This window comes from Pinus tabuliformis, chromosome 6 (genome assembly GCF_031772625.1).
Source record: "Pinus tabuliformis cultivar Carrire ecotype Pingquan chromosome 6, CPIR1, whole genome shotgun sequence".
Lineage (NCBI taxonomy): Eukaryota > Viridiplantae > Streptophyta > Pinopsida > Pinales > Pinaceae > Pinus > Pinus tabuliformis.
The window spans coordinates 1983243913-1983256716 of NC_142292.1; the positions used below are offsets into that span (position 1 = coordinate 1983243913).

At 34.3% G+C, this 12804-nt stretch overlaps 1 protein-coding gene across 1 annotated transcript in view; it reads left to right on the forward strand.

The window, feature by feature from the left end:
• LOC149267159 (pumilio homolog 12-like) overlaps window positions 1–12804 on the forward strand; it is a 199926-nt gene continuing 187122 nt past the window's right edge. Inside the window, exons 1-2 of the mRNA XM_089431628.1 lie at window positions 1–708; window positions 915–1077. Of these exons, the coding sequence (XP_089287754.1) occupies window positions 53–708; window positions 915–1077 (819 nt within the window). The 5' untranslated portion in view covers window positions 1–52. The remainder of the gene's footprint in view (window positions 709–914; window positions 1078–12804) is intronic.

Below are 12804 nucleotides of genomic sequence, written 5' to 3' on the forward strand. Positions count from 1 at the left end.
CAGTCATTGTTTCTGTGGCAGTGGAGAAAGTTGCCCCTTTTCTAATTGTCAGATGCAGCCTGTTGCAAGTACGAGGATGTCTCAACCTGGTTCTCTTTCACTCAAGGATCCTCGGATGGTTGCAATTTTGGATCAACAAGAAAAACCTAATTTTCCTGAAAGGATTTTGACTAGAAATGGTTCACGTGGTGTGAATTCCCTTACAACAATCAATTCATCATCTCCAGGGGGACGAAATAAGGACTTGTTAAGTAATGGGCACGGTAGTGCAAGGCCATATCTAAATGGACAATATTCTTCTGCTTCATTTTCAGGGCCTTTTCAGTTGGATAATCGTGCAAATTCTAAAGGAGTACCTTCTCGAATCACAGAACATGAGCTTTCATCCAATGTATTACCTAATCCTCAGCAACAGCAAGCTAAATACAGTTCATTGGAAGAAGTAGAAGGCCAGATATATCTTATAGCAAAGGACCAACATGGCTGTCATTTTCTACAGAAGAAGTTCGAGGAGGGGAGTCTTGAGGATGTGCAGAAAATTTTTGTGGAAATTATTGATCACATAATTGAACTCATGACTGATCCGTTTGGGAATTATCTTGTCCAAAAGCTTTTGGAGGTGTGCACTGAAGAACATAAGATGCAAATACTTCTTGCAGTAACTAGGAAACCAGGCGAGCTTGTCAATATATCTCTTAACATGCATGGGTAAGTGTCAATTTTATTGAGTTTGAGTTTGTCAATAATTTGATTGAACTATATTGTATGTGGATAAATACTGCATGTGGACTATCTTATTCTTATTTGGCATCTCCTTGAGTTTAACCACTAGAAGATATTTATGTTTCACCCTTTGTTTTTCAAGTTTCACAGTTTACAGCGATTTGGCTACTGAAACTTAAGTGTTGTTATAGGACACGAGCTGTACAGAAATTGATAGAAACTTTAAAGACTCCAGAACAAATTTCTCTGGTTATAGCAGCACTTGAACCGGGTGTTGTTACTTTGATAAAGGACTTGAATGGCAATCATGTTGTACAACGTTGTTTGCAACGCCTCACCAATGAAGACAATCAGGTAGTGGTCCCCTGCACCTTGGAAGCCTCATTAAATCAACCAAAAAATGCCATCAGTATGTATAAAAAGTACTATGGTTTTAAGCAGTTATTTTATGGTAGGGTCTGGTTAAACTTGTTATATGAACATCTCAATCTGTTTATTTTGATTTTTTTTCCCATGTAATGCATGGATTATCCTTTTTTTCCAAAGAAAAATATATTTATATTCAATATTTCAAGTTTTAATCAAAATATACATGTCTGACTTGAAAGCGCTTATAATATGACATGTTCTTTTGACAAAAATATAGCTTTATCAGACACTTCTGCTTAGTTACAGTCATCCTAGGCTCCTAAGAGGCAGCCTTTAATCTCAACAATATTGTTTCTATGTCCTAACATAACATAAAAGAAACTATGGAGATAACATCTCTCCTAACAACTTCTAGTAAAGAGAACTTTCCAAGAGAGAGATCTGTGCCCTTTCTCTGAATTCCTGAACAGATAGGGACCCCTCCTGCATTGACCCAACTTCTTTAGATAATGTATCAGCTATTGTGTTGAATTCTCTATATGTATGCACAAAGGAAATATCATCAAATTGTTGCTTTACCTCCAGTACCTGATTCATTATTGGATCTAATGATATATTATCAATTCTGCATTTGCTATTTGCCCAGTGCATCAATATCTAGTTGTTTCGATGCATGGACCATCCTCCCCCTACCTGAAGGTGGCACAAAGGAAATATCATCAAATTGTTGCTTTACCTGCATGGCCTGATTGGAGCTAACAATATGTTATTAATTTTGCACATGCTATTTGCCTAGTCCATCAGGATCTTGGAATCTCCGAATACCTGCAGTTGTTTCAGTGCATGGACCATCCTTCCCTCCACCCCTAAAGGTGGATGAACCTATTATTACTCAGTTGTCCATTGATAGTGAGGACAACTATCATTGGATGTTATCTGCAAATGCAGGCTGACTCATCATTGTTATTCAAGAAAAACCACACCACCTGAAAGGACCTGCTTGTAGTCTGTAAGGGGGCACACTTTGACTCTTGCTAGATGCCACAGGGTCTTGGCTGTTAACTTGTTTCCTTACATTCAAGGAAGATAAGATCTTGTGCAATCAGAGATAGTTTTAGGTTTTACTCCAAGACCAAAAGGCAGTTTTATCCTAGATAGTATCTGCAAGAAAGACATCCCTTCTGGTCATTGCTGAGGCTGCTTCCAGCTGGGTCATGTGCTTTCTAGTATCATTTAGCTTTAATCACATACATGAGACCAGATACATGGAACACCACATGGCAATGTTATTATTATTTTTATTACATTGAAAAAACAATTTTACTTTACTTATTACAATGCAAAACATATATCAGATAGCCAATATAGTTTGCACTAATCATATGCTTATAAAGCTTCTAGAGATGCATAGGATAATGTCATCTATTAATGCCTCATAAATGTTCCTCTTATGGATTTATAGGAGGCAGTTGGAGATTAAGTTTGTTGAACAATGGCGCTGTTGCTTTGACAATTTTGAGAAAATGAGAAATGACTTTGATAGGATATAGATATTAATGGATGGAAAAATGACATGAATCTCTAAGCGATGCATGTTGTTTGGTCTATTTGTATATGCAATAATTTTTTTGGAATGAATCTTTTCTCTAAGAAGAGAGCTAAACACCTTGCATTAGATGAAAAGGTGAAAGGAGACACTCGTGAATAAATTAATGGAATGGATTTCAAAATGCTTGACACCTCTTATCTTATAATCGATAGGTTTCAAAACATTTTATCCTTCCTTTCATAACAAGTAATATATTTATATCAAGCATTATTGTGCTTAATATTGATGATGATGATTATTAACATCCATTGAGACCAACATTGGTCTATCGGATTTTAAAAAAAGGTAAGGAATTAATTTGTTTGCTTTAGGTATATTTTTCTTTTTCCTTGTGCTCACAAAGCTTTAAGCGAAGCATTTTTAGATCATCATAATTGTGATGTGTTAAAAGGCTAGGCATGTTGGTATTGTAACAAATATTTTGAAATTGAGGTCTAATTTGGGTGTATATAGGAAATTCTAAGAGAAACTGCTTTTCATCTTCAACCCTTTTAGTGTCACAATGATGACAGATTGTTTTGATGCACTGATTCACTATTGAGCTCGTGAGAGTTTTTTCCTCTTTTTAACAACGTTGATTTTCTTTTTTTTTATGTTTTGATTTTCTTGTTTATGTTAGTTAAAATAGAGAGATACTTTTGATCTTCTAGATCAAGGTTGATCAGCTCGTTGTAGTATCTTAATTTTCTCTTATCCTCGAATTCTTTATCAGACAACAATTTCTTCTTAAATTTAGATGTAATATTATTATTAATAATATTGTTATTTTGCAGAGTGGCTTCTTCCTCGATACCCCAGTGATTTAGCTAATACTTGGCATCCTTATGCCTACCCCTCTTGAGCCATAGGTTGTTTTGACTCGATTTTGAAGCAACCATAGGAAGCCTTTTGTCTTCCACGTTGTTTATCTTGTTCTTGTACATTAAGTACCTAGTCATAGCCATACTCTCAATAGGGAAAATAATTGCTTCTATGAGGAGGATAGGATAGGGTATATTGTCTTCAATTTTCAAATTACAACTTATAAAATGCTTTGGGATTTGCTCTATATTTCTCTGTGATTCTTTAGAGATGTTGTAGCCCCAAAGTTCAAACTAAACACACATACAAGATAGTAGGAGTGATGGTAGTCTCAAAGAGGAGTTTCTTTTATCCCAAAGCCAAAATTACACTGATTTCAACCTTTTTCAAGCCCATAATAAGCTTTTCACCCTCCATTTATCATTTTCTTAGTGGTATAATGCCAATTGAGCTTGTGATGAAGATTGATTATGAGATATTTATATGAAGTCATGTCTTGCAATCTGTTATTGTCAAATGTGGACTTAGTGTAAGTGATCTTTTTGGATTTGATTATCATAGCCTTTGTTTTGTTAGTATTAATAGTCGTACTAGAGCAAAAATCCTTGAGAATCTTTAGTTGCTTCTTATGATCATAGGGACTCCTCACCATAAATACAATATTGTCAGTGTAAAGAAGAAAGATGATGAGTATTTCAGCTAGAGACATGTTGAAGCATTTTGATTCTTCCAAGCAAACCTTTTACTTGTCAATGTATACGCTAAAAAGGGTAGGAGATAGGGGACAACCTTGCTTAACTCCTATATTACAATTATTTTCTTTGGACTAGCCTCCAATGTTCATAAACTTGGCAATAATATTCTTATATAACCTTGTCACAATAACTTTGAACTCCGAAGGAACTTTTAGCTCTTCTAATCTATTCTATAGATTAGTTATTGACATTGTGTCAAATGCTTTTCTATCATAGTAGCTCTCAACTCAAAAGGAACTTTTAATTCTAATCTATTCCATAGGTTAGTTCTCAACATTGTATCAAATGCTTTTCTAAAGTCAATGAAGCAACATAGGAGATTGGTTTTATTATTGTGACACCACTACACAATGATCCTAAGCATAGCAAGGTGGTTCAAAGTTGAATGTTAACTCCGAAATCTAGTTTGGTCTTTAGCTCTATTTTGGTGGATTTTTAGCCATACATTAATCTTCTTTTCATAATAATTCCATACAACTTGGCTAAAGAGGGCTAGTCATGATTATCTAAGATTATCTAAGTAATGGTTATCCTATAATTAATGAAATTGTTTTATCCTTGCTTTTAAAGATAGGAACTTTGAAGCTTTGAGTTCAGGGTTTAGGGAAACCTTGCTTGATTGTAAAATTGAAAAGCTTGTGAATGTAAGGGATGAGGATAAGCCCTCCAATTTTAAGAATTTTTGCTTGGTATGCTCCAATGCCAACTTTCCTTTTTGTGAGTTTCTCAACCCCAAACTCTGTGTTTTCTAAAGAAAAAAAAAATTCTTCCTTTGTGGAAAGGGTTTGAATGTTGTTCACAACATTAGGGGATTAAAAAGATTTTGAAGTTGGAATTCTAGTCTCTCAAAGGGATCATATTAGTTTCTTCTATTTTACGAGTTAGAATTTTCGTCCAAATTTTCTAGTTTAGACTTTAGAGAGGTGTAAAAGCTTTTTTTGTTTTCTATTTTATATTAATTTTTTTCAATTTTTAATTAGGGCTTTAAACCCGCTTATCTTGTCAGATTTTAGGGATTCGTTAGAAGCATTCCTGGTGGCTTTTCTAGTAGTATCACACTCTTTATTATACGAAGGGTTGGCCATTCTATCTTCCTTTTTACACAATAATTTGATAGAGAACTCATTAATGGAAGTTATTGTAAAATAATAATAGAGGTCTGCAATATTGTCCTTAATTGTTAGGAGATTCAATTCTTTGTTTAAATGCTTTAGATAAAGATCAACTTTATTTTGTCGAAGATCCAAGTGGTCTTAGTTATCAAAAATCTCTTCTATGGCGCTTTTGTGTATGGCAAAGTTTAGATTTAGGTTTAAAGGTATATGATTTGATTTAGGCGCAAGGTCATTTAAGAAGTCAACATTTACTATTTGGTTGTAAATGGGGAATCAAATGTCACATAATGTATGACATTGTTGCCAAGCCCATGAATACAAGGTGACTTCATTAGGTCATTGCAAATTATTTGATCCTGGGAACTACAAAGCTTGATCAACTTGAACTTGAACCAGTTCTCAATCAAGTCTTTGGAGTTTCTTTTGTATCTATTTGCTAATATTTTTAATAATATCATTATTTTGCAGAGTTGATGAAGATAAATTAATAGTCTTATACAAAACCTTATCCTGTGAAGAATGTTGCAATCAAAAGAATTCAAAAAATAAGAAGAATAGCAATTGCTTTGCATAGGGGTTTGATGGGGGGTAGTCATTCTATGCAAAATTGGGAATCTATTGCTAGATTTAGACATTAAAGATTGAAAAATGATTGGATACATTTATTTGGTTTATTATTTATGGTTAATTAAAGGATGTTTTTCATTAACTTTATGAGGAAAAGGGCAACATAATATGATCATTTCGTATGATGAACGTAGAAATGGATATTATTATATATCTAAATGAACAACAATGCATTCATATGGTTTTATTGTAGATTAGGTGTTAAGGTTTTCCATCCTTCATTGGGTAGCCTAATTAAAAGCTAGATGTGACCAATACAATTACTCAACTTTGACACAAAGTTGTGACAATATACTATGTAGTGCCCAATATAGTTTGACTTGGCTAATAAGACTTGTGAGTCTTGGCTGGGGCGAGTACTCACCTAAGACTTTCCCTTGAAACTCACCGCTCGCCTAACTCGTGGGAGACTTGCCATACTCATTAATACTTTCCACAAACTTACCATACTGTTAACAAACTAGCTTTATTTTTTCAAATTATATTTGAAGTTTTTCTTCTTTTTTTTTGTGTACTTGTTTAGTCTTTTCCAAGTCATCAAGTCTTGTTGATTCGCAAGGTAGTGGAGTCTTTGCCAAGTTCGAGTGTGACAACATTGGTAGTGCTAGTAGGAAACTTTGTCCACATTATTGCCATTATGGTTGCAGATGGCAATGTGAAGCTTCCCATAGAAAGTCCATGGTGAGTAGGAGATGGAAGAAAACTCTTCTTAGATGGATTCATAAATGTACTCTTGGACAAATGGAGAATAGTAGCATATATAAATAAAAAATGAAACTTCTATTATTTTTGTGCATGGTTCAAGCTATGTAGCTAGTTGCTTCGAGAGGTGCATTGTACAACCCAATACAATGATGATGTGTCATGTTTGTTGATAATGTTGACGTGGCATATATCGACCAAAAATAGTACTTAAAAAAATACTAACAATAAATATAAACGGCTAATGTGTTGTTACCAATAAAGTATAAAACAACATTGATATATAAAAAAAAAATGAAACTTCTATTATTTTTGTGCATGGTTCAGGCTATGTAGCTAGTTGCTTCGAGAGGTGCATTTTACAACCCAATACGGTGATGATGTGTCATGTTTGTTGATAATGTTGACATGGCATATATCGACCAACAATAGTACTTAAAAAAATACTAACAATAAATATAAAAGGCTAATGTGTTGTTACCAATAAAGTATAAAACAACATTGATATATAAATACAAGTATAGATCTATTATAAACTTAGATCTATCACGTTTCGAGAGAGATCAAATCCCTCAATGTCAAACTTTTCCAAAAGTTTTTGCACTTTGAAAAAGATCTACACTTGAAGGATTTGAGCCCCCTTGTTTGTGTTGGGCATAAAATGGTCACCAACTTAGGGCACATAGGAATAGGGAAAATACTGTTGGAAAATCAGAAAGTCAGAAATATTTTCTTTATATTGATAATTACTTGTGATATTCTTATGTTCGTATTAACTTTCTTGTGTTCTTATTTTAACTTAGTTCATCAAGCAATTACCAAAACCATAACACGAAGATCAAGGACACCAGATGTAGGCGGACAACCAGGGCAAAACCCCTATCTAGGGGAAAACCCAATCAACAAATCTTCCTTTAATAGTTTCACGATATGATCCAAGACTCCTTGACCTAGACACAAACTTCCTTCAATCACCAAGTCAACCCTTCCTTTCTTCTGGAGTTCATGGTTTAGGGAAACCTTGCTTGACTGTAAAATTGAAAAGCTTGTGAATGTAAGGGATGAGGATAGGCCCTCCAATTTTAAGGATTTTTGCTTGGTATGCTCCAATGCCAACTTTCATTTTTGTGAGTTTCTTAACCTCAAACTTTGTGTTTTCTAAAGAAATTTTTTTTTCTTCCTTTGTGGAAAGGGTTTGAATGTTGTTCACAACATTAGGGGATTGAAAAAGATTTTAAAGTTGGAATTCTAGTCTCTCAAAGGGATCATATTATTTTCTTCTATTTTACAAGTTAGAATTTTCGTCCAAAATTTCTAGTTTAGAGAGGTGTAAAAGCTTCTCTTGCTTTCTATTTTATATTAATTTTTTTCAATTTTTAATTAGGGCTTTAAACCTGTTTATCTTGTCAGATTTTAGGGATTCGTTAGAAGCCTTCCTAATGGTTTTTATAGCAGTATCACACTCTTTATTATATGAAGGGTTAGCCATCCTATCTTCCTTTCTACACAATAATTCAATAGAGAACTTGTTAATGGAAGTTATTGTAAAATAATAATAGAGGTTTGCAATATTGTCCTTAATTGTTAGGAGATTCAATTCATTGTTTAAATGCTTTAGATAAAGATCAACTTTATTTTGTCGAAGATCAAAGTGGTCTTAGTTATCAAAAATCTCTTCTATGGCACTTTTGTGTATGGCAAATTTTAGAGTTAGGTTTAAAGGTATATGATTTGATTTAGGCGCAAGGTCGTTTAAGAAGTCAACATTTACTATTTGTTTGTAAATGGGGTATCAAATATCACATAATGTATGACATTGCTGCCAAGCCCATGAATACAAGTTGACTTCATTAGGTCATTGCAAATTATTTGATCTTGGGAACTACAAAGCTTGATCAAATTGAACTTGAACCAATTCTCAATCAAGTCTTTGGAGTTTCTTTTGTATCTATTTGCTAATATTTCTAATAATAACATTATTTTGCAGAGTTGATGAAGATAAATTAATAGTCTTATACAAAACCTTATCCCATGAACATTGTTGCAATCAAAAGAATTCAAAAAGTAAGAAGAATAACAATTACTTTGCATAGGGGTTTGATGGGGGGTATTCATTCTATGCAAAATTGGGAATTTATTGCTAGATTTAGACATTAAAGGTTGAAAAATGATTGGATACATTTATTTGGTTTATTATCTATGGTTAATTAAAGGATGTTTTTCGTTAAATTTATGAGGAAAAGGGCAACATAATATGATCATTTCGTATGATGAACGTAGAAATGGATACTATTATATATCTAAATGAACAACAATGCATTCCTATGGTTTTATTGTAGATTAGGTGTTAAGGTTTTCCATCCTTCATTGGGTAGCCTAATTAAAAGCTAGATGTGACCAATACAATTGCTCAGCTTTGACACAAAGTTGTGACAATATACTATGTAGTGTCCAATATGGTTTGACTTGGCTAATAAGACTTGTGAGTCTTGGCTGGGGCGAGTACTCACTTAAGACTTTCCCTTGAAACTCACTGCTCGCCTAACTTGTGGGAGACTTGCGATACTCATTAATACTTTCCACAAACTCACAATACTGTTAACAAACTAACTATATTTTTTCAAATTATATTTGAAGTTTTTCTTTTTCCTTTTTTGTGTACTTGTTTAGTCTTTCCCAAGTCATCAAGTCTTGTTGATTCACAAGGTAGTGGAGTCTTTGCCAAATTCGAGTGTGACAACATTATTGCCACTTTGTCCACATTATTGCCATTATAGTTGCAGATGGCAATGTGAAGCTTCCCATAGAAAGTCCATGGTGAGTAGGAGATGGGAGAAAACTCTTCTTGGATGGATTCATAAATGTACTCTTGGACAAATGGAGAATATTAACATATATAAATAAAAAATGGAACTTATATTATTTTTGTGCATGGTTCAGGCTACGTAGCTAGTTGCTTCGAGAGGTGCATTTTACAACCCAATACAATAATGATGTGTCATGTTTGTTGATAATGTTGACGTGGCATATATTGACCAAAAATAGTACTTAAAAAAAAACTAACAATAAATATAAAAGGCTAATGTGTGTTACCAATAAAGTATAAAACAACATTGATATATAAATACAAGTATAGATCCATTATAAACTTAGATCTATCACATGTCGTGAGAGATCAAATCCCTTAATGTCAAACTTTTCCAAAAGTTTTTTCACTCTGAAAAAGATCTACACTTGAAGGATTTGATCCCCCTTGTTTGTGTTGGGCATAAAATGGTCACCAACTTAGGGCACACACATAGGAATAGGGAAAACACTGTTGGAAAATCAAAAAGGCAGAAATATTTTCTTTATATTGATAATTACTTGTGATATTCTTATGTTCTTATTAACTTTCTTGTGTTCTTCTTTTAACTTAGTTCATCAAGCAATTACCAAAACCATAACACAAAGATCAAAGACACCAGATGTAGGCGGACAACCAGGGCAAAACCCATATCTAGGGGAAAACCAAATCAACAAATCTTCCTTTAATAGTTTCACGAGATGATCCAAGACTCCTTGACCTAGACACAAACTTCCTCCAATCACCAAGTTAGCCCTTCCTTTCTTTTGCAGATGATAACCTTCCAGCAACAACTTTGCCCTAGAACTTTGATCTAGCAACATTAGACTTTCGACTTCCCCAGCAACAGAACTTCGACCCAACAACAGAACTTCGACCTACAGTAGAATCCAGTATTTCGACCCCAACAGTAGCCCAGTAACTTCGCACGTGTGAGTGAGAGATAGCCCAAAAAATCGATCTTGTCTTTCCCTGCAATTCTCCTCCTCCTTATGCAATTTTACACTTTTTCAGCTGCTCCTAATGTATCAAACTTTTTGTGTGTGATGCTCCAAATGAATCGAACTGCACTTCTATATATACTATTTTCTGTGGGTCAAATTACCCTCATGTAGGCCGACTTGATCAGGTAAGGGTTGACTTGGTCTGGAGGTGACAAATGACTTATTTGACTCAATAAAAAAATCTTTTTACATGATTCAAAAGCCTAAGAAGGGTCTCATTAAATGGACAATGACTCTAATGACTTAATATAAAACCTAGAAGTCCTCAATGGGGACTTTGACCTAAAACATGATGACCCAAGCATGAAACCCATGCTTTAATAAGTCATAATAATAATAATAATAAAATCTTTTTCTTTCTTTTGATAAATACATTTCATTATGACTCAAATACAATTATGAAGACCGAACCTAGTTACATTCTTCAACACTCCTTAACTAGGGAGTTATTCATAATTACACATATCTATACAAGTACATGGAAGATCTCAAAACACATGAACCACGAAGAGTTTAGGCACACACGGTGCCATAGACTAGATTCCTGACTAGGGCAATCTATTCGTGTGGGACTAAGATGGACTAAAGCTTTCAGCCTCTCTAGGTAACATCAGGCTTACTTACTAACCATTAACCAAGGGAACTAGGTGCATAATGCAAGGTTAGAGCTCTATGACCAATGCCACCCTCCCTACTTCGGGAACTAGACATCGACACATATGTTAACCGGATGTTCTCCCAGGGAATGTGTATTACACACAAAGCCTCAACACATCAAATCTCTCCCGATCAAATAGATCGATAACATCAAACATGCTTCCAAAACTTCGAGAGATGTACCTAAACAATCACAACCCTAATCAATAACAACCTTCGTGTGGGACTAAGATGGACTAAAGCTTTCAGCCTCTTTAGGTAACATCAGGCTTACTTACTAGCCATCAACCAAGGGAACTAGGTGCATAATGCAAGGTTAGAGCTTTATGACCAATGCCATCCTCCCTACTTCGGGAACTAGACATCAACACATATGTTGACCAGAGGTTCTCCCAGGGAATGTGTATTACACACAAAGCCTCAACACATCAAATCTCTCCCGATCAAATAGATCGATAACATCAAACATGCTTCCAAAACTTCGAGAGATGTACCTAAACAATCACAACCCTAATCAATAACAACCTTTCAAATACACATAAGTAAACACAAACCTTTGGGGTCTTCAAACATCCTGATGCTGCTTCACAATTTATCACAGTAGGACTTGAATCTTGACAGAGGTTTCCTCAACCATATAACTTCCTTTCCTACTTTACATGCAGCAACATATTTTACAATCGGATCCTGCTTTCCTTCTTTCAACAATACCTCAATATACATTCTCCAATTTCTTCTTCAAGGCATCCATCATGACTATAATATGCCCTCCCTCTCAACTTGGGAGATATACTTTCCAAGCTCCCTCTTGACTTAGGGAGGTCAACTTCTCTATATGATATCGGACAATCTTTCATGGCTTCAATCCTTATTAGAAATCATCTTGATCATCATCATTCATATAACTTCCTTCATCATGCTTATCAATAAAATCAACTTAACTTTCGAATATCTTCAACATCTTGAAGATTATGTACCTGCACAACTTAGATAGCAAGTACAACCAAATATATATATATAGAAGCATGAACTTAACTATATCAGAATCATACAATAATGGAAGCATTAGACTTTAGACATCAAATACCTAAACTTAGTTAGGTTATTAATCAATCAGAGACACATACTTTTCAACTTCTTGCTTGGGTTAGATTATAACCACTAGATCACATTAGTAACTCAATTAAGATATTATTCTCATTATATCTAGGGTCTCAATATTTCTTTCATAGTTATGGCAGACTCTTCTATATAGCAAGCCCTAGACGTAATTCAAACAAATATAGTTCTACAATGCATCCAATAACTTTAGAACTCATATGTTAGACTTCTACTAGGATTTAATGCAAACCCTAGATTCCATCCTAGAGATACTAAACCTTAGATGTGAACAAATAAAACCAAGCACAACATAATCTAAGGTTTCAACGATATGACCAACTTCTACTAGGGTTTGTAGCGAACCCTAGATTTATTATCATAATGGAAGCAATATCATCATATCCTAGAATATCAAACATCTACTAGGGCTTAGTTACAAACCTTAGAATTTACACACTATAAGCATCAACAATTTGGTTAGCACATATACGTATCT